We start from the raw sequence: 25,970 nt of genomic DNA, 5'->3' as shown, positions 1-25,970 counted from the left end.
GATCCTTTTCAGTTTTGTTTCGCGAAGTCTTCCTGGATCTACATCACCCGTGCCTCCTTTTGTGTCCCATGGTGCTCGTGTCTTGTGCGGTTCCATGCCCGTTTGACTTTCATGCTCTTGAATCAGGTATTTTATACCAATTGCAGAGCTTCCTCTGTGTCTTCGACTGCAGTTACTCAAGTTCGAGCTTTTAAAGTAGTGATCTTCCCCTTCTTCCTTTTTGCAAACCCTTTAGGAGGGTCCTTTTCTTCCAATTCACTTAAAAAATGCCTGCTGCAGCTGCCAGTTACCTTGAGAATTACTTCTCTCATTTTTGTACTGTTACGCTTTCTTTTTACTCTGTCCAGTCTTTGATCTGCCTTCTCCTGTGACAGCGGGAAGGGTTTTTGAGGTTATTCGAGAATTTTGAAGCGTGAAAGGAGCTTCCAAGTTGGGTAGGACATGGAAAGCTTGCCTGTGCAGGGCTGCTGTGTAAAACAATTCCAGACAACACTGTGCTCTTCATGGTCTATGTGAATGTTTTGTGCAGTGCACAACCTGCATGCTGATACTCGGCTGTCCTGGCCCAGTGGACAGCACTCATTGAGGCTGTGGTGCTGTATGATACTGCCTTACTCCTGAAGAAGGAGGAGGATCAAGAGAAAGAAGAGCAGGAGGAGGAGGAGAATACCACCAGTTTTGTAGAGCTTCTTTTGTGCTAGGCACTGTTCTAAGAACTTTACATGTATTAACTCATTTAATTACTAAATAGGACATTTTTGCTTATTCATTGTAGTAGTGATTGACTCCCACAGTCTGCCAGTCTCTGTCTGGGACAGTGGCGGACAGGCTAGAAACAGCTTCCTTCCCCTTATGCAGGTTGCACCCTAATGCATTTTGATGGAGCTGATCAAAAAGTCAGCTATGACATCCGTGGCAGGACCAAAGCTTAATGCAAAGAAAATTATTAAAATTGTCATCAGACCCTCCTCAAAAATCCACACAGGCCACCTGTTCCAGCATGCTGATACTCGGCTGTCCTGGCCCAGTGGACAGCACTCATTGAGGCTGTGGTGCTGTATGATACTGCCTTACTCCTGAAGAAGGAGGAGGATCAAGAGAAAGAAGAGCAGGAGGAGGAGGAGAATACCACCAGTTTTGTAGAGCTTCTTTTGTGCTAGGCACTGTTCTAAGAACTTTACATGTATTAACTCATTTAATTACTAAATAGGACATTTTTGCTTATTCATTGTAGTAGTGATTGACTCCCACAGTGTGCCAGTCTCTGTCTGGGACAGTGGCGGACAGGCTAGAAACAGCTTCCTTCCCCTTATGCAGGTTGCACCCTAATGCATTTTGATGGAGCTGATCAAAAAGTCAGCTATGACATCCGTGGCAGGACCAAAGCTTAATGCAAAGAAAATTATTAAAATTGTCATCAGACCCTCCTCAAAAATCCACACAGGCCACCTGTTCCATGAGATGACACATTCAAGCTCACATTTAATGTTAGATCACCAAGTGGCCCTTCAGTTCAGCTTTGATTTTCTCTGTAACTGGGTATCTCAGCCCCTCCACACTGGAAAACCAGGCACTTCCCCACCTGCACAGAGACTCAGAAATTTCCCTGCGGGGAGCTTTGCTCCGGGCCATCACCCTCCTCCTTCCTCTCTGCCTGTCCAAATTCCTCCTTCTACCTTCAGCTCGGCCTTCACCTCCTCTAAGCAGCCATCCCTGACAGAATGAGTGCACAGCACTGTCTCCTGCATCTTTGAATACAAATTATCCTACGTCATTTTGTGTGTAACGATGCATTGCTTTGTAGTCGTTCTCAAGAGTCAGTGTGTGTCACATATTCCTTGAGGGTGGGGACCTCATTTCTAATTTTGTTTGTAGCCGCCTCTGAAGCCTCCCCCCTCCTGTGCCTAGCACACAGCAGGTGAGCAATAAATGCTTTTTAATAAGAAGCTGACTCATCGCCAGCCCTCTGGCCCCCTTGGCTCAGGTTGTTCTGAGGCGTGCAGCCTTCCAAGAAAAGCTGGCTATCTTGGCTTCCTTCCATTGCGCTGGTGTGAATTTCAATGCTAGACCTTCAAAGAAAAAAGCTCAGAAAGGGCCATCCTACCCTTGGATAATTGTGAAAAAAACATATTCCCGGTGGAGAGGAGCCTGAGGAGCCGCTGGGATAAAATTTATACCTGTGTCTACTTATTTTCCTTTAGCGAAATAAAAAGTGTACACCTGAAATTTTTACAATGTTATAAACCAATAAAAAAATAAATAAATAAATAAATGATCTTCTTCATTTAAAAAAAAAGTGTCCAACCTGAGCTAACACTGAGTACTTACTGTATGACGTGTATGTGTGTAAATATAAATGTATAAATATTCAACAACAACCCTAGGGGATAGGTAGTATCATTCTCATTTTACAAAGGACAAAATGGTGCACAGAGAGGTTAAGTAACCTGTCCAAGGTCACACAACTAGCAAATAATAGAGGCAAGATCGGACGCCAGACAGGCTGGTTTGAGTCTGAGCTCTTGGCCTTTGAACTAGGTACTTTTACGCTGTATCTCTTAGGATTAATTAAAGTCCTGTGTGGGTGTGTACCTGTAGATAGACAAGACGGGAAATGATTTTAAAGTGCAATATTTTATAAACTTAATGTTTTTTGTTTGTATTTTTCTTTTCTTTTTGTTTTTTTCCAGCTTTATTGAGATATAATTGACATAATATTGTGTAAGTTTAAGGTGTGTGGTGTGTTGATTTGATATACTTATGCATTGTGAAATGATAACCACAGGAGGGTTAGCTAACACCTCCATAACATTACATAATTACCATTTCTTTTTTTGTGGTGAGAACATTTAAGATCTACTATCTTAGCAACTTTCAAGTACATAATACTATGGTTACCACGCTGTACGTTAGATCCCTGGAACTTATTCATCTTGTAATTGGAAGTTTGTATGCTTCGACCACCATCTCTCCACTTCCCTCAGCCCCTAGCCCCTGGCAACCACCATTCTAAGTGTTTCTATGAGTTTGACTTTTTTAGATTCCACATATAAGTGAGATCATACAGTATCTGTCTTTCTCTGTCTGGCCTATTTCACTTGGCATAATACCCTCAAGATCTATCCGTGTTGTCGGAAATGGCAGGATTTCCTTCTTTCTCATGGCTGAATAATATCCCATTATTTATTACATCTTCTTTATCTGTTCATCTGTTGTTGGACACTTAGTTTGTTTCCATATCTTGCCTATTGTGAATAATGCTGCAGTGAATATGGGCATGCATCTAACTCTTAGCGATCCTGTTTTCACTTCCTTTGAGTATATACCCAGAAGTGGAGTTGCTGGTTCCTATGGTAGTTCTATTTTTAATTTTTTTGTGGAAACTCCATACTGTTTTTCATAGTGGCTGTACCAGTTTGCATTTCCACCAGCGGTGCACAAGGGTTCCCTTTTCTTCACATCCTTGCCAACACCTATCTCTTGTCGTTATGATGATAGCCATTCCAACAGGTGCGAGGTTATATCTCATTGTGGTCTTGATTGGCATTTCCCTGATGATTAGTACTGTTGAGCATCTTTTCATGTACCCTTTGGCCATTTGTATATCTTCTTTGGAAAAATATCTATTCAGTTCCTCTACCTATTCCTCAATTGGATTCTTTGTATTTTTGCTATTGAGTTTTATGAGTTCCTTATATATTTTGGATATTAACCCCTTGTCAGATATATGCTTTGCAAATATTTTGTCCCATTTTGTAGGTTGCCTTTTCATTTTCTTGATGGTTTCTTTTACTGTGCAGAAGCTTTTTAGTTTGCTGTAGCCCCACTTGTTTATTTTTGCTTTTATTGCCTTCACTTTTGGTGTCATAGGCAAAAAAATCGTTGGCAAGACCACCGTCGAGGAGCTTTTTCTCTATGTTTTCTTCTAGGAGTTTTATGGTTTCCGGTCTTATATTTAAGTCTTCAATCCATTTTTATTGAAGGGATTATCCTTTCCCCATTGAGTTTCTTGGCTCCCCTGTCAAATAGTAGTTGACCGTATATGTGAGAGTTTATTTTGGGGATCTTGATTCTATTCCATTAGTCTGTGTGTCTGTTTTTATGCTAGTATCATACTGCTTTGATTACTACAGCTTTATAGTGTAGTTTGAATCAGGAAGTATGATGCCTCCAGCTTTATTCTTTCTCTGGATTGTTTTTGCTGTTTGGAGTCTTTTGTGGTTTCATACAAATTTTAGGGTGGCTTTTTCTGTTTCTGTGAAAAATGGCATTGGAATCTTGATAAAGATTGCATGCAATCTGTAGATGGTTTGGGGTAGTATGGGCATTTAACAATATTAAATCTTCCAAACTGTGAACAAGGGATCCATTTCCATTTATTTGTGTCTTCTTCTTCAGTTTCTTTCATCAAATCTTATAGTTTTCAGTGTACAGATCTTTCACTTCCTTTGTTAAATTTATTCCCAAATATTTTATAGTTTTTGATGCTTTTGTGAATGGGATTGTTTTCTTTTTCAGATTTTTAATTGTTAGTGTATGAAATGCAACTGATCTGTGTGTTGATTTTGTATCCTACAATTTTACTTAATTAGTTGATTTGTTCTAATAGATTTTGGTTGACTCTTTAGGGTTTTCTCTATGTAAAATCATATCAGCTGCAAACAAAGACGGTTTTACTTCTTCCCTGCTCCTTTTTAATTTTTGACGTCACAATGTACCTCTTTTTATATTGTATATTTGTTAGCAAATTATTGTGGCTGTAGTTATTTTTCATACTCTTATCCTTTAACCCTCATACTGGAGTTAAGTGGTTAACACAAGCCCCAGCAGCTTGTTGATGCCCCTGGAGAGTCCGATTTGCCACTCTCCCATCTCTTCCTGTCCCCAAGTCATGCTGCTCACAGTTCAGTAATCTGGGTGGGATGAGAGAGAAATAAGCGTCTTTGGCAGCATCCTGAACTACTGGGGAGGCTGGGCACTCCTTCACATGCTCTCACTTTCTCCTCTGGTAGAAATCATAGCCGACAAGATCTCTCTGGGCCTAAGCTGCCTTGGTGGGGCGGGCAGTGTGAGTAAAGTCAAACCTTTCCTCTTACCCTCTCCAATTCGTCCAAATTTGTATTTTTTTTGTTCCATTGGTGTGCTGGCACTTCTTGGCTGGAAACCTGGACTTCCACAAAGGCTTTCTCTTTTGTGGGTGACTGTCTAAGACAGTGTTTTCCAGGGGCTCCTGGAACACTGCTGAGAGGCTGGAGCTGATTCATGAGCCACTGCAGGGTCCACTGCCAGGAACAAGATCTGTATGCCTATTACTTGCTGCCCAGGTGGGTGAGACCTCTCCTGGGTCCCTTGGTGTGTGGTGTGGTGGATCTCACAGCTCCCACGAAGGAACCTTTGTCTGTGGATGGATACCAAATTATTGTTGGGGGGAGAGGGACCTGAATGAGGGACATCTTATTCAGCCATGATGCTGACATCACTCAACTTGATGTTCTTGTTGCTTTACTGTGATGAATCATACACTGTATAATTAATAGTTACCTGGTTTATAAGGATGGTGAGAGATCAGCCAGAGTATTTTTAATAAAGTTTTGCAAAATTTGGCCAACCTAGAATAATAGATAACTAGTCTTCAAAGAAACATCTCCAAAGAAGGAAATTGTACACTTACACGCAGAAAACCTTTTGCAGTCATGGTTTTGTTAACATTTGAAATCAAAAATGTTTCCCTGTCTAGCCAGTCTCCCTGGCTGCAGCTGAAGTCATTTCCCTGTTATTTATGTTACATTGACATGTTACGTCTTCATTTTGTCTTTGCTCCTTTTCTTCCCAACCATCCTCGATTAGTACATAGAGAGCTTCTTCCAATGTAGAACATACCCCTCAAGGATTTTTTTATGCTTTAGAATTTCCTACTTTCTGGAAGGCAGATACTGGTATTGGAATGAACATTGGCCTTGCTAATTTGACTCTGAGCAAACCGTGTCTGTATCTCTCCTTCATCTGTGCAATGGAGATCATAATACCTCTTGGCAGTGGGGATTGAATTAAGTGACACCATAAATGTGAAAATATTGTCAAGTGGAGCAGTTCATAAATGTGCACTTGCTTTTTAACCGTGGCTGAGACTGGTAGCAGGAAGTATCTCTCTTCTCCATTTCTGATTGCTCTTTTGTGTTTCTGTCTCCTTGTGCTCTTTCCCCCAGCCTCCTCCTCTTCACTTTGGTTCCTGGGCAGCTGCTACTGTGAAGACAGTGCAGCTCCCATCTGCTTTCAGCATATGGGACCAACGCTGTTGCTTCCAAAGTCCGTGTATTTGCTGTTCAGAGCAGGGTGGGTTATTGTGTGGAAAGTGAGACAGAAAATTGCAGAGTGATTTAACCAGCGTTTGTTAAATCTTCATATAGTAATGATGGAATCAATCGATCAATCTTTCTATCCATCATGCATTCATGCATCCATCTCCTAGTTTTTTCCACTGAGAAGTTGAGGTTCCTCGTACATTTATGTAATAAAATATAAATTTCAAGATCAGGGAAAGAAGACTGAGGCCAAGAGGAAATTAAAACACAAATACGCATATTATAGCGCTCACAGATATTACTGCCAACCCATGATTTTGACTCAGCATCCTGGCACTCAAGCAAAAGAGGAAACGCTGTCAATTTACAGGATTCCCAATGTCCAAAAGGGCATAACTCTGGTAGGTGGGCAGAATATGTCAAGCAATGCTTCTCTTGGCTTTTAGATCTGAAGAAAATTTTTCAAGTGCGTTCCTAATAAGATTTGGAATATCCTTCATACCAGAATATCAAAGGTTCTAAACTCAACATTCATTCTAGAGCTGGATTGCAGTTAAAGCTTCAGGTAAGCCATACATATAAAAAGAACTGCTGGTTGTAGTAATTAAAACATTGAATGATAACCAATATCCCTGGATTTAATTTTCCTAACTGTGGATTCATATTGTCCACCGTTCCATATGAGGAAAGTGCTGGTGGGTGTCAACCAGGAAGCATTCATTCAACTATTGCTAAATCTGTTGGTTGCTTGTCATAGAAGTAGACGGTTGGGTCGGTTTGTTAGGGGGATGATGATAATGCATTGCATGCTATGGGCATCCTTCCTGAGTGTAATTGCTCTTCAACTGTAGATGTCATACTCTTGAGTGCCCTAGATCATCTCTAACTGCAGGAGAAGGTTAGGGGAGGTAGATGGGCTAATAAAAACTCACCTTCACAAAGAGAATCACACTGTAAGTCAGTCAGCTGTACCATATTCATATGAAAATAGGTTGTTTGGGAATGATAGTGACCAATCACCGGAACTTACCTAACAGCTCGTCTGTAATGAGTGTCTGCACAAAATATCCAAATAAAGTCATTGCCAAGAAAGTCAGCAACTTCTTCTGTAAGCCTAAAATGAAACTAACAATTGATTGAAAAGATAGCGTGATAAAGCATGTTTGACTATCATTTTCCTTAGCTTTTGTGATTTCATGGTGCTTCAAAATAGAAGGGAAGTAGTTGATATTTTAAGTTCCAGACTTGGTCTCCACTAAGTTTTGTAATAGATCTTTGGGAATATGGGGACACAGACTCAGATGCCTACAGGGCCCAGGCAGGTCATGGAAATGCAAGACGTGGGCTAGTTGCAAATAAGAGAGAATGATGGCAGCTGTGATGAACGGGAGCTCTCATATTTGTACAAAAGGTGGCAGCAGCTACTTCCCTCATGCTGATTATTGCCACAGAGAAATTCAGACCCAGGGATGTCATGCTGCACAATTTTAGTCAGAAATTCACATTTCTTATAAGATTTTTCTAATTTTTAAGACAAATGGTGGCCAAATTTCAAAATGCCTGTGGGCTAGATTTAGACTGTGCTCAGTCATGTTGCACCCACTGGACCAGCTATCTAAACGTGAAAGAGAAAACAAGAGAAAAGCAAAGAGGTCAAGCTAAGAAGACACATGCACATCCGTGCTTTTAGCCAATTATAGATTCTTGTCATTGAGGAAACTACAGTAGGTACATTTTGCTTTCTTAAAAATGAAGACAAGATTAATTTCTTGTAAGGTAGCACAACTATGTAATATTATTGTTAAATCCATGTTTGCGTGGGAGAGAGCTAGATCTTAAAAGCTGTATTTCAAAACCACAAGATGCTACTTGTCATCTGAACTGATATTTTTACGTGACTTGAAGTCTCAAGTCTGCCAGGTACAAAGTACTTTCTTTCCTTTGCACAGAATTTTTCAACTGAGTTTATGGGTATTTTGTCTCATTCATTTACAGACAATATATAAAGAGAAAGCCCAGGGAGATTTTTATGTCTACCTATTATGCTAAGTTTTCACTTGGAAAAATGAAGCACCCCAAACATTGTGACTGAAGGTATAGCTGCTATTTCAATTTTTTAAGTTTTGTCTTGGGTTATATTAATGCTTACCCAAAGTTAGCTGTTTGGGGAATGTAGAGAGGATGGCATAGGCAGCCTCAAAAAATGTGGACTTATGTTGTTAAACATCATTTTAAAAATGGTGTAAATCTAATCCAATTGGAAATGTGCCTTTATGCCACCTGTTTGCTGTTCACCTGTGCTGCTTTACTTGCTGGGAGGCCTGCAGAGGCCTTGGGAAGCCATGAGAACTAATTGAATAATGGCTCGTGCTGCCACAAAAATAAATTAGTCCCTCTGTGGATACATGGTAAATGCTCCAGAAGGTGCATTCTGGCCTCACTTAGTGAACTGAGGTACCATTTGTCTTTCTGCAAGTCTGGTGACCTTCAAATGACTAGGTGGTTTTGTGGAATTCGATCTGGATCCTAAGTAATGTGAATATGGGGGAGGGTCTTCACTGTAATAGGTTAAAGCCCAATTGTAGAAATGAGCTTAGTTGCAAATAGCCTGATTTACCTCTAGGGTAGAGAAAAGTATGGTGTAGATTTAAGAAAAAAAAAAAAAAAAAAAAACACTTGAAATGAGTACAACCTAAAAATGTATAAAATTGTTAGTAAAACCAAAAACCAAACCAAACCAAAACCAAAAAAACTTAGTAAACCTGAGTAAACTGGCAAGGACTCAGAAAAAAAAAAAATGGTTGTAAAGTGTGAGGGGGAATTTCTGTTCTAGTCAAGGCTACCCGTACAAAGTAGCTCAAGTAAAAAGGGAAAATTATTGGAAGGAACTGTCTCATGGCATTGAAGGCAGAGGAACAGAGGTTCCTGGAAGCATTGTGGGGAAGCAGGTACCCTTGCATGGTCTCCCAATGTCTTGACATGAGTACAGCCATGTTTGGCCATTCCATTGACCTATAGCCACCAGCACACAAAGAAATATAAAAAGCTGCTTTCTGTGTGATGGGAACTGGCCCTTCTCCCACAGAGAGAGTTGCAAGTTGTAACATTTCAAGGCTCTTTGGGCGTCCTACCTCGGGACGTACTGGCCATCTGTGCCGGCCTGGGACGATAACCCGGGAGAACAATGCACATACACAACTGCTGGGCTAGGACGATAGCCAGGGGGCTCAGTGCACGTATGCCACTGATAACCATTTGTGCATGGGAACACTAAATGCTTGCTCTGCAAACTCTGTAACTGCTTACTCTGGAAATTATTGATGCTATATAAACTGCTGGAAACTGAGGCCTGGTGAGAGTCTCACCTGTGGAGGGGACACCCAGCCCAGGACCTCTGATGATAGGACTCCCGCCTAGCCGTGTCAGTTGAAGGGGCTCTCCCTGACAGTGGGGTGTGGGTGTTGTGAGTAACCAATCTGATGTGTTGTCTTTTCAGTCAACCTGGTGTTTCTCTTTCTGGTTGATTTGTGTCATTTCCCTTCAGTCGATGTGGATGTTGTCCCTTTCCAATTGATCTGATGTTTTTCCCTCTTATTACATGACCTGTTAGAATCTGCTGCTATCTCAGTCCATCTGGTGTTTCCCTTTCCGATTGAGCTGGTGTCTTTCCCTCTTATTATCTGACTTATTCGGATCTGTTTGCAGACTATTGCCTTTACTATCCTCTATATAATAAAATATAGCTTCAGTCCATTTGTTTGGAGTGGAAAGTTTCTTTTACGTCTCCAATTGAATCCCCCGTACCTCTCATAACACCCCCATCTGCATCTTTCTGTGTCATCATCTCTCTCAGCTGCCTTTACCTCTTGTACTTGACCCGGCATGGCCACCTCCCCTGAAACAACATTATCTTATACCTAGGATGACTCAATTATTTATCATCCAAAATAGGACTCATGTGTGTGTGAAAGAGAATGTGCTTGGTACTTTCCCCAGGATAGCAGGCATAAATTGGGCAAACCAAGATGTAGCTTGCCCCCCTGTAGCGCCCCAGAGCCCGTCCCTCTTTATGACAGTGTCTGGGTCTCTTGGTTCAGGCTGAGTTACCCTTTCGTCAGCAGCTCATTCTTAACTAATCTACTGGGTGCGGTATGGGGTTCAACAGCATAAATAGAACATCAGGAGCTATGAGCTGGGCCAAATACTCTTTGGGAGTGTGGACAGGAAATTGAAGCTGCTAACTGTGGTTATGTCAGGGATTCAACATGTTACAGAACCAGAAATGTTAGATCAAATGCTTTGTAGTGACCTTTCACAACAGCAACCTTCTGCTGGGAACAAAACCTGGGTTTAGGTTAGCCCAAGCTCAAAGATTTCAGAAGCCAAGAAGTTGAATGCTATTTTCCATGGCTCGCCTTCCTCCACTTTGCCCTCTGAAGCACACAGATTTTCTCACTCCTGCTTCCTCTGTTTCAACTTAGTCTATAATTTGCTTCTACCTCTCTTTCAGTCGTGGTCAAATGTGGTTTGGCCTGCCTTTAATCTACTCTCCTTTCTTCTGATAACAGAAGCTCAATTTTCCTTTGGTTTAGGTGGGGTGACTCGAGTCTGGTCAATTGGCATTGATCCCTGGACATAGCAATTGATTCAGAGATGGGTCTTCAACTTAACTTGGTTCAGTGAGACTCAATCTAGGGCTTTTGTTGGAACATTTTGGAAGAACTGGACTTGCTGAGCTGGTAGCAAGATAGTTCTGGAGATGCTGGTGGTCATCTTGTCCAGTGAGAGGGAAGCCTGCCTGAGCATGAAGCTAAAACAGAGAAATACAGAGCGAGAGAGAGAGAGAAAGTCTCAACAATGTCATTCTCGAATTCCTGGGCACAAGCATTCTTGAAGGTGGAATTTTAATCCTGGACTTCTCAGTTTTGTGAGCCATAAACTTCCTTTTCAGTTAAACTTAGTTGAGTTTACACCACTTGCCAACAAGACTTTTCACTGATATCCTTTCCTTACCATCTTGTTCCTGCTCTGGCTCAGTCAGTTATCCCTCTGTCCAAGGCTGACCCCTCATCCTTGGTTATTGGAGACCACACAGTTCTTCCATCTTGGGCTTTCCTTGTTGATGGGTGGAGTGAGAGGACAAGTGCACTAGGATCCCACAGGGATCAATATTCAAACAAATGAACAACCGTCCTTACTTTCCTAAATGTTGAAGCTCACTCTTTTACTAATATTTAGGTCACTGCTGATCATCTCAATAAGTGTTTAATTGGTTTTTAAGATACGCATGAAGAGTGCCTCTGACATTTGACAGGATTTGTGGCCCAATTGTTTTTGCATAAGATTCTTGACATTTAGAGATGTGACAAATACACAGAATACCCCCCAATAACCCTCCCCACTACTAATGTTTTGGTTGCACAAAAATAGTGTTAGGTAAGTGTCGTATAGATTACAAACTATAGGTTTGGTTGCTAATTATAAGGCTTAGAGAAGAGCAAAAACAAATAATACATTCAATTTCTTAGAGCTCTTGAGTACCTTTATTTTAAGAGAGGTTGATTTGGCAATTGCTTTCAAGGAATGCTGACAAATTCTTTTTAAAGAGAAGACAAAAGCACAAAGTTTTCTCATGTACACAATAGAAACATACAGTGTCTTATAATAATGCTCTCTATGTTGGGTGCTCAGAGAATCTACTTTATATCTAAATCCTTTTGCTACTTTGCTAAGTAAACCAGCTTATTTGAGGTATAAGAAGGGCCATCCTTAGGGTGAGTGTTACTCAGCAGCAGAGTCCCCTGCAAGTATATATGTTTGGGATGGATTAATTTTTCTATCCTGCTTCCACTCTCACCACCACTCATTGCTATGCTTTTCTCTGGAAACACACACACACACACACACACACACACACACACACACACAGAGTATATCTGTATAGGAAATTTCCTAAAATTCAGTTTGCATTTATCTAGCTTTGGGAGTTGGGATGAAGAAGGTATGGAAATTTTCTGATGCAAATATCATGTTCCTCTTCATTAAAAAAAAAAAGAGAAGCAGAGTAGTATTGACATTGAGGCATTCAGATGGTGAATAGATTTTGACTTAAAATGCATCGTGGACCAAAGATAATTTGGTTCTGCCAGTGATACCTAAGTAGAAGAAATTTTTGATTAATTAAATTCTCTCTAAGTAAGATAGAGCATCTAAGCCCAAATAGTTAAGTTCACAAACCTCTGATTAGGGAATATATAAATCAGTGAGAAAATAAACCCTTGATTCTAAGGTAATTGTTTGAGAGAACTGGACCAGTCAGGAGGTGAGTGTGGAAAGGGATGCAAAAAAGAAAAAAGAAAAAAACGACAGGAAAGGGAAAAAAAGAAAGAATACTTTCATCCATTTGTTCACTCATTCATTCCTTGGCATTTATTGGATATTGCTATGTGCCAGGTATTGTATTAAGCACTAGGATTTAATGGTGAATAAATCTTTTTACCGGCATAGACCATACATTCTATTGGGAAAGACAGAAAAAAATAAGTAACTAGACAAATAAAATAGTAATTATTAGGCCATCTGTTGTGCAGAGAACTAATAAGGGGCTGATGGAGAGAAAATCAGCATTGCAGCAGTTGGCATCATATTCATCCTACTCAAATGATGCCCTGAGATGCAGTCCTCCTCCTCCAGCTCTGACCAGACAGGAGATACAGGGACTCAGTGCGGCCCCTCCTAAGTCATATCCATCCTGAGGAGGAAAGTGCCCAGACCATGAAACCGAGGGAAGAAGAATTAAATGGGGGCACGTGGTCAGTATTGGTCTCTTTTATGTATACTGACTGTAAGAAAATAGATAGCTTTTACTTCTTACGGTGCCCAGCAAACTTGAGCTGATGGACTAGAAAGAATTAAAATGGGCTGTCTGTAAATTATTCAAGATAGCTCAGAAGCAGTTCTGCAACTATGTCTAGAGTTTGACATGTTTTTTTTTAAACCCACACCATGATTATCATACTGTCTGTTGTGGATTTTCTGGTATAATTTTGGGACATGTGGCCAGAACAGCTGAGGCAGTCAGACAGGTATTACCCTTTCCTGGCGCAGAAAGATGCCAGTATCTCACTAAATAAACTCTGTATGGAAAGCACCCCAGACAGATCGCTTGTAAATAGCAGCTATTTAAGAGAAGCAAGCAGACAAAAACAGATCCCTTCAATCTGGTCTTTTAGGAGGAACAGAACCAAAAGGAAATGGTGTGTCTGAGTAGTCTTTATCGTTCCACGAGTATAACTACATGCTAAAATTGAAAAGTAACGGTTTGTCAAGAAATCTAGATGAAAATAATTAGAATCATGGCTGTAGCATGGAACTGCTGTGTCCTTGGTTAATATCTATGTGACAGAGAAAATTACATCTATGTATTTGTGGTGAAAAATGACAAAGCATGATAGTTTATAGCCAGAGCGGATACAGTGGCAATTCTACCAGGTTATCCTCTTCAGAAACAATGTGGGTGAATGAGTCCTTTGAAAGGAGTTCCCCTTTTATTCATTATCCATGCTCTGTCAGAGGGACTTGGCTTTTACTAGTAGTTGAGGATGTTTCTGCATCCTTCTGTACTCTGTCCTCTGCCCTCAGACTTCTGGGAAACACCCCACGGGACCTCTTTACTCCAGAGCAGTGGCTCTGACCCATATTCTCTCACCTTTTCTGCCCTGAGCAGCTGAACGAGCCAACATGCAAATATGATCATCCATTTAGACTTGATTACATTCTAAACAGCTGGCCTTTCTTTCCTCTCCTCTGGGAGCCATCCTGGCTCTACAGAATTAATGGCATCTTTCAAACGGGGCCTGCGGATCAAAAGACTCCTCCATCCAAAACAATGTACTCCTTGCCAAAGGCAAAATTACCTGCTAGATTTAAAGGTCCCTTCACTCCCCTTACCAAAAGTCCCTTGCCCCAGTTTGGAGAACTGAAGAAAAGAAGAAGATGAGTTATCATTCCTGCATCTTATTTTGGCTTCTCCAATGAGCATTGCCATAGACTGAATGTTTGTGTGTCCTTGCCGCCAAAATTCATATGTGGAAACCTAATCCCCAGTGTGATGGTATTTGGAGGTGGGTCTTTGGGAAGTGATTAGGTCATGAGGGTAGAGCCCTCATGAATGAGATTAGTGACCTTATAAAAGAGGCCCCAGAAAGTTCCCTCGTCCCTTCCGCCATCTGAGGATACAATGGGAAGACGGCTGCCTGCAACTCAGAAGAGAGCCCTCACCAGAACCTGACACTGCTGGCTGATCTCAGACTACCAGTCTCCAGAACTGTGAGAAATAAATTTCCATTGTTCATGAGCCACCCAGTCTGTGGTATTTGGTTATAGTAGCCTGAACAGACAGGTGACAGGTGTCATTAGTGGCCATCAGAGTCCTTTCTTCTGGAGGCTGAGGGGAGGGGAGAAATCAACAATTAAATTTCTTTTCCTTTTGAAGTATGGGGTTTTTTGTATCTTTATACATCATGTGGAAACACAGACATTTCCTTTATGTACACACATTTATTTAACCGTTAAAGTAAAAGTAAGGGTAACTTGTAAAGAAAACCTTCTCCTGGGAGCCATTGTGACAGAATCCAGGAGAGGCAGGAGTTAATTGACGCTGAGTCCTGGATCAGGATGCTCCCGATTTCCTAAATCCCATAAATACGTCTCAAACTTGTCAAACACGAGGCCCTGATTTTCAGTTTGTCAAATATGATCCCTGTGCCAGGATTATAGAGTTGTGTTCGTAGTGTCTGTGATGTAATAAAGTTTTTTGTTTTTTTTTTAATAGCAAACACAGTAGAGCTAACACATCCAAATTAGTATTTATTTGGAAGGCTATTTATGTGTTGCGTGGGTGCTGGTGTAACACAAAACATGGTTGGTGCTTCTCTTTTACATTTTCCTTTGTAGACAATTAGTGAGCCACGTAAGAAGACTAGCTGTGTTATTTTATAGTCAAAATTTTGTTTTTTAACAAAAATGATATTTTTCAGCTTGCCACACATCCTATTCACTAAATTAGGGAGCCATTATTTTTGGCTGTATTAAAAGCTCAGATTTCCCTTAAAGGATGAAGACTTGCAACAGTAGAGAATATTCAAAAGACTATTTGTTGAACAAATGGATTTACCATAGGCTTTGAAAGCCAAAACAAGTGAGATGCCCAGGACTCAAAGAATTCACAGATGGGTGACACAAACCACTGCTGGAAACCTCTGAAAACTCAGAGGGAATTGGAGAGGTGCCAGGAGGCTAGAGCTGGGGAAATATTATCCAATATCTTTTTTTTATTATGTCTGAGAATTTTATTTTATTACTTTATTTTTTGGTGAGAACATTTAAGTTCTACTCTCTCAGCAAATTTCAATTATACAATACAGTGTTATCAACTATAGTTACCATGTTATACATTAGATCCTCAGACCTTATTCATCTTATAGCTGAAAGTTTGTACCCTTTTACCAACCTCTCCCTATTTTCCTCACGCCCCCTCCTAGCCCCAGACAGCCACTTTTCTATTCTCTGTTTTTATGAGTTTGACTTTTTTTTTGGTAAGATTCCACATATAAGTGAGATCGTACAGTATTTCTCTTTCTCTGTCTGACTTATTTCACTTAGCATAATGTCCTCAAGATCCATCCATGTTGTCATGAAAGGAAGGATTCCTTTCTCATGGCTGAGTAATATTCCATTGACCACGTGTACCACATCTTCTTTATCCATTCATCTGTTGATGGACGCTTAGGCTGATTCTATATGTTGGCTATTGTGCTAATGCTGCAGTGAACACAAGAGTGCAGATATGTCTTTGATATCCTATTTTTCCTTTAGATATATATGTATATACCCAGAAGTGGGATTACTGGATCATATGGTAGTTCTATTTTTAATTTTTTGAAGAACCTCCGTACTTTTTCCGTAGTGGCTGTACCAGTTTACATTCCCACTAACAGTGCACAAGGGCTCCCTTTTCCCCATCCTCACCAGAATTTATCTGTCTTTAGCCATTCTCACAGGTGTGAGGTGATATCTCATTGTGGTTTAGTTTGCATTTCCCCTATGATTAGTGATGTTGAAGATCTTTTCATGTACCATTTGTATCTCTTCTTTGGAGAAATATATATGCCATTCCTCTGCCCATTTTTCCATCAGATTGCTTGTTTTTTTGCTATTGAGTTGTGTGAATTCTTCATATGTTTTGGATATTAACCACTTATCAGCTATATGATTTGCAAATATTTTCTCCCATTTGGTAGGTTGCCTTTTATTTTGTTGATGGTTTTCTTTGCTATGCAGAAGCTTTTTTAGTTTGATGTAGTCCTACGTGTTTATTTTTACTTTTGTTGCCTTTCCTTTGTTTTTGGTGTCAAATCTAAAAAATCATCACCAAAACTGATGTCAAGGACTTACCCCCTATGTTTTCTTCTAGAGGTTTATAGTTTCAGATCCTTAAATTTAAGTCTTTAATCCATTTTGAATTGATTTTTGTGTATGCTGTAAGATAGGAATCCAGTTGCATTCTTTTGCACGTGGCTGTCCAGTTTTCCCAATGCTATTTATTGAAGAGACTATCCTTTCCCCATTGTATATTCTTGGCTCCTTTGTCATGAATTAATTGACCATATATGCATGGATTTATTTCTGGGCTTTCTTTTCTGTTCCGTTGATCTGTGTGTCTGTTTTTATGCCAGTATTATGCTGTTTTGATTACTATATTTGTGTAATATTGTTTGAAATCAGGATATGTGATGCCTCCAGCTTTGTTGTTCTTTCTGAAGATCACTTTGGCTATTTGGGGTCTTTTGTAGTTCCATACAGATTTTAGGATTTTTTTTTTTCTATTTCGGAGAAAAATGGCATTGGAATTTTGATAGGGATTGCAATGAATCTGTAAATTGCTTTGGATAGTATGCACATTTTAACAATATTAATTCTTCCAATCTATGAGCTCAGAATATCTTTCCATTTATTTGTGTCCTCTTCCATTTCTTGCATCAAAATCTCATAGTTTTCAGTGTATAGATTTTTCACCTCCTTGGTTAAATTTATTCCTAAGTATTTTATTTTTTTGATGCTATTATGCATAAGGTTGTTTTCTTTATTTCTGTTTCTGTTAATTCATTGTTACTATACGACAACACAACTGATTTTTTTTATATTGATTTTGTATCCTGCAACTTTACTGAATTTGTTTATTAGTTCAAACAGTTTTTTGGTGGAGTCTTTAGGGTTTTGTACAGATAATATCATATTGTCTGCAAATAGAGACAGTTTTACTTCTTCCTTTGCAATTTGGATACCTTTTATTTCTTTTTATTTTTTGCCTAATTGCTCTGGCTAGGACTTCACATACTATGTTGAATGAAAGCGGCAAGGGTCAGCCTCCTTGTCTTCTTCTTCATCTTGGAGGAAAAGCTTTCAGCTTTTTACCATTGAGTATGATGTTCGCTGTGGACTTGTCACACATGACCTTTATTATGTTAAGGTGCATTCCCTCTATGCCCAGTTGTTGAGAGTTTTTATCCAACACAGTTTTAAAATGTTATCCACTACCTTTTCAAGGGAGAAAAATGCAAATAGAGGAAATTGTAGTTTAACAAGCTTGGTATTTTTGATCTCCAGTAGAATTTGATAAGCAAATAATTAGGTTCAGAATTTGAAGGAACATAGTCCAAAACCTTGTTGAAATTAAGATCTACTAAGTCTCTGATGTTGCCTCTGAGAACAAATTGGAGAAACAGGAGGAAAATGACGCTACGGTTTAGGGGCTTTGTGGCTTTATGTGTAGATGAGCAATTCTATGTGAAAAGTATTGACACAGAAAAAGCTAACAATATATTGTTCAGTGAAAAAGCAGGTTGTAAAACAGTAGAGCACATACTATTATTGTAAATAATATAGAGGTAGCTATAAATATATAAAGAAAAATTACTGGGAGATTCTATCCTAAAATATTATTAGTGGTTATATCCGGGAATTATTTTTCCTTCTTAGCTTTTTTTCTGCATTTCTAAATTTCATATCATTAAGTTATATACAATTTTTTTTTTAAATTGCAAAAGAAAACAGTCAAAAGAAAAAAGTCATGAGAGAACAGAAATGTTGATTCATCTGTTGATTTCATGCATGGGAGAATGTTGTGAAGGAATGGTGTCTCTTTAACTGTTATGTGGAATTCTCATTGTGTGAATATTGCCATATTCTATTAACTGGAGTTCTCAAAAATGTCTTGTCATCAGAATCACCAGAGACATCGTTAAAAATACAGATGTTGGGCTCTATCCTTCTGATAGAGTAGGCCTGGGTTGGGGCTTGGGAATCCAATGACAGGGAATTGGTGAAATTATGGCTTATCCATAAAAGTCAAAAACATATACCCATTAATAATGAGGTAAAGGAGACTACTTAATGACTTGGGAAGTTATTCATAGTATCTTAAATGAAAGGAGATGCTTACAAAATAATATGATGCAATTTTGTAAAGAAGAATTTTTACACATACACACACACACACACACCACAAAAGAACGTACACCAAAATGTTAACAATAATTAATAGCTTGTATAATGGGATTATTATTTTTATTTTTTTCTTTTTGATTTGTATTTTGTAAATTTTTTATACTTTTCATATGTTGGTTTTATAGTTATTTTAAAATCATTGTTTGCATCCTTTTCTTTATAAGGGTGTAATTGCAAAAGATAGAGAATTAACAGAACATTTCATAATAGAGATAAATTTTTAACCAAAGAGCCATTCTGTTTTCATAAAAGAGAGGTCCACATGGGAACACTACCTAGGTGAGGGTTTATAAATCATAATGAGCATTTATAAGCTGGTGAAACATGGATTGTTTAGGATACACTGTAAATCTAATTTTGATTTATATTTCCACCAAGAATTCCTCCCTTTATGCATCTCTGAGTTTCTGTGAAGTAGTTGGCATTCCCTTGAGCCGGAGGGGCAGAGGTTAGGTATGTTTACATGTTTATTCTCCAACGAGACGTTTTTGTAACCTATCTGTCCCACATGGGATAGCCCAAGGGCTTCACAGGGCTGCCTCACCAATTAAAAACAATTTCACCAAGTTCATTAGTCATTTCTCCAAATTTATTAAATTTATGTTTCAGACCTATTTATCAGGTGGCTGCTATGGTAACACTGTGTTCTGGAGACTAGAGATAAATAAAGCTTGAACTCCTAAACTGTGCCTTATAAGAGTTCAATATAGATAGAGAGATGGACATTTAAAAAAATTGTTAAATTCAGTAAAATGTAAAATAACGATGGTAAACTGAGAGCATGAGATTAGAGCAAAGGTTCTCATTCCTGGCTGCCCATGAAAAGTAACTCTGGAGGCTTTTGAAAAAATAGAGATGTCTCGTCCCCACCAGCAGAACATTGAATTACCAGGTTCAGGATGAGGGTACAGCATCCACATTTAATAAAGTCTTCTCAGGTGCTTCTGATCTATTGCCGAGTGTTGAGGCCTACTGTATTATAGCAACTAATTCTGCCTGTGGGTGTTCCAGAACTCAGCAATGAGGAAATGCCAGTTGAGCTGAATCTTGGAGGATGAATATGAATTTGATGTCAAAAGGTAATCTAAACAGAAGAGATAGGGGTTCAGAGTCCAGAACCCAGGCCAGGGCCAGGTTGACCTGGGAATTGGTAAGTGCTTCAACATGGTGAGAGCATAGAGGGCAGAGTGCATGTTGTGTGTGTCCAGGAAGAGAGGACGTGGAGGGTACATGTGCAGGGGCAGACGAAACGTGAGGAGTTGGAGCTCATGATGACCTGAGGGTGTGTGGGCTGCAAGGGAGAGGCCTGGTCACAGTGCCAGTGCTGGAGAGGGAAGAGGTCACAGGATCACTGGGCAGGATTTGAGAGACATTTCTAAGACAGAAGTCAGAGAATTTGACAGTTGTGCCTGCTGTGTTATCTATTAGTAATATCTCTTCTGGAATTTTTTTTTTGAGCCTTCGCTTCTGTATTTTTTCCCTCAAATAATAGAAAAGCACTCCCTTGAATTCACATATCCCCAGTTATTTTACCTTTTCTCTGTAGACCTAGAGAATACTAAATGTGAAAAAATACCCTTGTCTCCATGATAATAGAATGTGACTTTATATATATATTCATTTATATACATATATATTTTGTAATCACATATATATTTTTTTTCTTAGCATCAACAATCACCTTCCCCGGAGCACAACTGAGAATAAGCCTGTAAGCTTTGCAAGCACAGTACCAGGAGAATTCGATGAGCTAATCTCTGTGTTCCATTATGCTCTCTCACTTGACATTTGTGAATGCAAATATGTCTGACAAGTGTAAATAAGGGTGTCACAACTCAGAGTAGTACCCACTTCCACCTTGCCCTTCCTTATCATGCGTGTGTGGGGATGAACGTGCCATTTTAATCTTCTCATATTTTCTCAGTGGAACTTTATAGAGTGCAATGGTGAGTTCTCTTGTTTCCAAGGTATAGAAACAGATCTGCTTTTTCCTCCTTGTAGAATTCAGCGCATTTTCAAATACCTTGAAAAGGTGCCAGAATGAGAAAAAGGAGTGCTCGGTGTTCAGCCAGCGGACAGAAGAGGCGTCTGCCACACAATATTTCCAGGTCAGGGAAATTGCCCCCGGTAGAATTGAGTTGTTTCAAGATGACACACACCTGTGAATACACCTGTGCAGGGTGGTGGGCAGAGAGGAGACAATTGATGTTATACTGCAGTGGTTCTCAAAGGGTGGTCCTCAGACCAGCAGCAGCAGCATCACCTGAATTGGAATCCTCACTGTCACTTAGCAAGTTGTCAGGTTGTCAGGACTTGGGCAAGTTGCTGTATCTTTCTGAGCCTCAGTTTCCTCAGCTGAGGAACATAATTCATCTGATTGTTGTGATGATTTAATTTGATTAGACGATGTATGTGAAGCACTTAGCATGGTGCCTGGCACACAGAAAACTCAAATGGTGGCAGTTACAATGATGATATTTATTACTGACTGTCAATGCTCATGGATTTATATGCACCACATCACCCCACTGGCTTACCTCATCAGGATAACCACCATCACTACCTTCTGCCCCACCCCGACCCTCACCCAGGATTTCTATCCAAGACCTGTTTTTCTCTCTGGGCTGATGAGACTCATCAGGGCCATCCCTTTTGGCCCTGGCCCCTTTCTCTCTCTTATTCTTGATCTGTGTTCTCTCATATCCTCTGCTTTGGGAAGGGCCCCTGGGCACCTATCCAGTCAAGATCTAGGCCTGAATCTATTGTATGGAACAACAGTTGGAAGTCTGGGGTTAGCTTACAACTCTGGCCTTACACATAGGGCCAATGTGAACAAGTCACTGCGTCTCTCAGAGCCTCAGCCTCCCTGTGTGTTAGGCCAAGCCTACCTTGACCAAGGTGTCTGTGAGAACCGGATACTCAGGAAGGTGCTGCCCCATGGTTGTTTACCGTCTGTCTCCTTCTCTTTCCCCTACAGTTTTATGGCTGCATTTCCCAGCAGCAGAACATGATGCAAGATTTTGTGAGGACAGCTACTTACCACAGAGCCATCCTCCAGAACCACATTGACTTTAGAGACAAGGTAATGCTGGCAGCGGGTTATTAATCTCAAACCATTTTAAGAAACCTTGTCAAAAACTAGAATAAAAATTAAGCTTTGATAGAATTACCATATGGCCCAGCAATTCCATTCCTAACTATATACCCAAAAGAATTGAAAGCAAGTATTTAAACAACTATTTGTACCTGAATGTTCATAACAGCACTATTTACAATAGCCAAAAAGTGGAAACAATTCAAATGCCCATCCACTGATAAAAGATAAACAAAATGTGGTATATTCCTACAATGGAATGTTATGAATATTATTTATATTTTCCATAAAAAGGAATGAAATGCTGATACATACTTCAACATGGATGAACCGCAAAAACATGCTAAGTGAATGAAGCCAGTTACAAAAGGTCGTATGATTCCATTTATATGAAACATCCAGAATAGGCAAATCCATAGAGAAAGCAGACTAGTGATTGCTGGGGGCTGGGGCAGGGGGAAATGGAGAGTGGCTGCTTAATGGGTACAGGTTGCCTTTTGGGGTGATGCAAATGTCTTGGAACTTGATAGAAGTAATGGTTGCACAATAAAGTGAATGTACCAAATGGCACTGAATTGTACACTTTAAAACGGTTAATGGTTGATTTTACATTATGTGAATTTTACCTCAATGAAGAAATTAAGCTTTGAGTGCTAGGAACTCAAGAGACTGAATGCACTGTGTTTTGGTGCGTAGAACAGGTTAGGAGCTTTATTGCTATATAATGAATAGCTCTTATTGAGTCACTTCACTTCAATTTTTTCTCCTAGACTCCACAAGTGCCTGCATTTATTTCCTTCGCAAAATGGATCTGAATGGTGAATGATTGCTAACACATTATACAAGTGCTATCCATTGTTCTCCTACCTATTAAACAGCCAAAGTGCTCAAAATACTAGATAGCTTATCTCAGAGACAAGAGCACTGGTCAGTGGAATCAGAAGTCATGGGATCTAGTTTCATATTTTCCACCTTAACTAGCTGTGTGATCTTAGGCAAAACACTCAATTTCTGTGAGCCTCACAATCTGTTCTCCTGCCTCAGGAATTGTAGATCCATCGCCTTTGAGATTTGCAGCAGTAATTCCAGGAAGGATGTGGTAGAACTTTGAAATAATGATTCTAATGATTCATGCTTCCCCACGTCCACGCCCATTTGCAAAGTCGTGTAGCTGCTCCTTTCATCAAGAGATAGTCTGTTTTTTTTACCCCTTATTTCTGTGCTGTTCTTGTGATATGCCTTGACCAATACAATATGACAGAGGTGACATTGTGTAAGTTTCAGAGCCTAGGCCTTAATGGGCCTTGTAGCTTCTGGTCTCACCCTCTTGGAACCCTGTGATCACCATACCGTGAAGAAGCCCCGTCTAGCCTACTGGAGGTTGAGAGGTCGCCTGGAGGAGAACCGAGGCACTCCAGTCAGCAGCCAGCACCAGCTGCCAGACCTGTGAGTGAGGCCGTCTGGACCTTCTAGTCCAACCGCCCAGCCTGCTGAATGCAGAAACAGGAATAAGTCCAGGCAAGACCAGCAAACTGCCCAGCCCTCCCACAGAATTGGGAGAAATAATAAATTGTTTCCAGTTTAGGCCACTAAATTTTGATGTGTTTGTTATGCAGCAGTAGTTAATTAAAACACAGAGAAAATGCATAAAAAAATAGTGATAAGTGTGCATCCAGCTAGAAGTTAATTTGCCCCTGGCTTTCTTTCCTCTGTCATCTCTGTTCTGCTATTGAGCCCATCAGAGAATTTTTTATTTTGGTTATGGTATTTTTCAATTCCAAAATTTCTGTGTGGCTCTTCTTTATCTCATCTGTTTATTGACTGAGACTCCATGTTTCAGCAGTGTTCATGATTGCTGGTTGGAGCTTCTTTATAATAGCTGCTTTAAAGTTTTTGTCAGATAATTCTAACATCTACGTCGTTGCTGTGTTAGCTTCAGTTGGTTATCTTTTCCCAGGGAATTGAGATTTTCCTGATTCTTTGTATGCCAAGCAATTTTCGATTATATTCCATACATTTTGGTTATCATGTTATGAGACTCTAGGTCTTGTTTAAAGCCTGTGGAGAGTGTTGATATTTTTATTTTAGTATTCATTGAACCTGGGTAGGTTCAGGCTATGAGTTCTATGCCACTAGTTGGTCTTCTGAGGGTTTTAGTTCCTATGTCAGTTCAGTTTTCAAAGCCTTGGCAGTGCTATTTGGATCTGTCTCATGTATGTGTCACCCAGTGATCAGTCTGGCACCTAGGGGTGGACTTCTCAAAGTTTGGGTATGCTAAACATCAGATCCGTGCATGGACAGATTGAGGGTGAGCCTAGGAATTTATTAAAAAAATAAATTTTGGGGGGTTGCTGTGCCAAGCTCTTCCCTCTCCGTGATATTCCTGGTACTTTCTGGTTCCCTGGGACTGCTTTTCAGTCTCTGGCCAAAAAGCTCACTCCACTGTGCACTTCCATGACTTTGCCTATGTATTGGCCAAGCTGAGAGAGGACAAGGAGAGAAAACAGGCAACGGGAGTTGGCCCTAGACTTTGGGAATGACGGCACCATTGAATGCAGAGGTAGGTTCCCCTCCCTCATAGTTTTGGCTCCTGTAGGCTGATGCTGTCACTACCACAAGATTGCCGGGGGCTGGAGCATAGAAGAAAGGAGGAAAGGAAAGGAAAAGAAAGGAGGGGAGAAGGGAGGAGGAGGAAGGGGGAGAGAGAGGAGGGGAGAGGAAAAGAAAAAAAGAAGAGGAAAGGAAAACAGAGCATTTCCACACTCTCTCTGAGCATTAGAAGTTTCCTCTCCTGCTGCTGGAGCCAAAACTAGAGTGTGTCTCCAAGAGTTTTCTTGTCTGTACGCTGGCACCTACTTCTGGTGTGTTGAGTTCAGGCCATGGGTGGGGGATATTTTGAATTCTGATCTTCTTCCTCAATCTACCTGCTACTATATACTTTTCAGTGTCTATAAGTAGCTGCCCCGTGCATTCTGTCCAGATTTCACAGCTATATTCAGTGGGAGAGACAGAGTGAAGTTGGCTTTCTCTGACTTACCCAAGACTGGACACTTTCTAAAAGCCAGGTCTAGGTACTCTGGTGGGTGAGGGTGATGCTAAAAGACAAAGATAGGACCAGAAATGGCCGTGTTGGGCCAAAGGGTCTCATATGCCTTGTCATATGGCTTGAGATGCTCAGGGCTCTTGCTTTGCCAGTAGGACATGCTGGTTAACAATTATGAAGTAAGCATTGCTAATGCAGAGGACTTGATTATGGTAGGTGGGCAGGATGAGGAGAGAGGGGAAAAGCTTCTTTCTTTTGACACCTTATCTGGTATTCAAGATTGTAGGTAAGCAGTCTTATTGGCCTAAGATAGGTTTCTTGCCGGTTAAAAAAAATGTCATCTGTGAACTATTGATTGCTTCTTTGTGGTTTGAAGATGTTTCCTGGAGGTAATACTTTTATTTAGAGAAATTTCTCTCCCTCTGAAGTTGCTTAGTTTTAATCTATTTTCTATTATCCATAACCTATTTTCTATACTATCTATAATCTATTTTTAATTCTGGTTACTTCTTCCAAAGACCACTCCCCAAACTACTAATTATACTAATAATTTGCATTATATGACTCTTTCACAGAATTTCACATGGATCATGTTACTTGACCATTTCATTTGTGTATCTTTTCATGTATAAAAATGAAGGTATTGGACTGGATCATCTTTAAGGTCACTTGTAGCTCTAACCTCATTTGATTTTACAAAATACCCTTTTCCAGCCAGCCTGAAACGGGTTTATCTGCCATTGAAGTAACATAGGCATCCATCTGTTGGGGTTTGTGAAGGTGATAATTAATCACATGGTTGATAATTAATTACAGTCCTGCACCACATAATGACCTTTTGGTCAACAATGGACCGCATTTACGATGGTGCTCCCATAAGATGAGTAGCATGTAGCCTAGGTGTGTAGTAGGCTAGACCATCTAGGTTTGTGTAAGTATACTCTACAATGTTCTCACAATGATG

The 25,970-nt window shown here is 40.1% G+C and overlaps 1 protein-coding gene across 2 annotated transcripts in view; it reads left to right on the top strand.

Moving 5' to 3' along the window:
* The window catches only part of LOC131420033 (histone-arginine methyltransferase CARM1-like), a 253,398-nt gene that overhangs the window by 125,075 nt on the left and 102,353 nt on the right, over positions 1-25,970 (top strand). For both annotated transcript variants that reach the window (XM_058565735.1, XM_058565736.1), the window contains exons 3-4: positions 20,871-20,977; positions 21,847-21,951. In XM_058565735.1, the coding sequence (XP_058421718.1) occupies positions 20,871-20,977; positions 21,847-21,951 (212 nt within the window). The remainder of the gene's footprint in view (positions 1-20,870; positions 20,978-21,846; positions 21,952-25,970) is intronic.

The sequence above is a fragment of the Diceros bicornis genome, chromosome 22 (assembly GCF_020826845.1).
Source record: "Diceros bicornis minor isolate mBicDic1 chromosome 22, mDicBic1.mat.cur, whole genome shotgun sequence".
NCBI lineage: Eukaryota > Metazoa > Chordata > Mammalia > Perissodactyla > Rhinocerotidae > Diceros > Diceros bicornis.
Note: the sequence above shows the minus strand (reverse complement) of the source record. Positions and strands in the feature narration are given on the sequence as shown.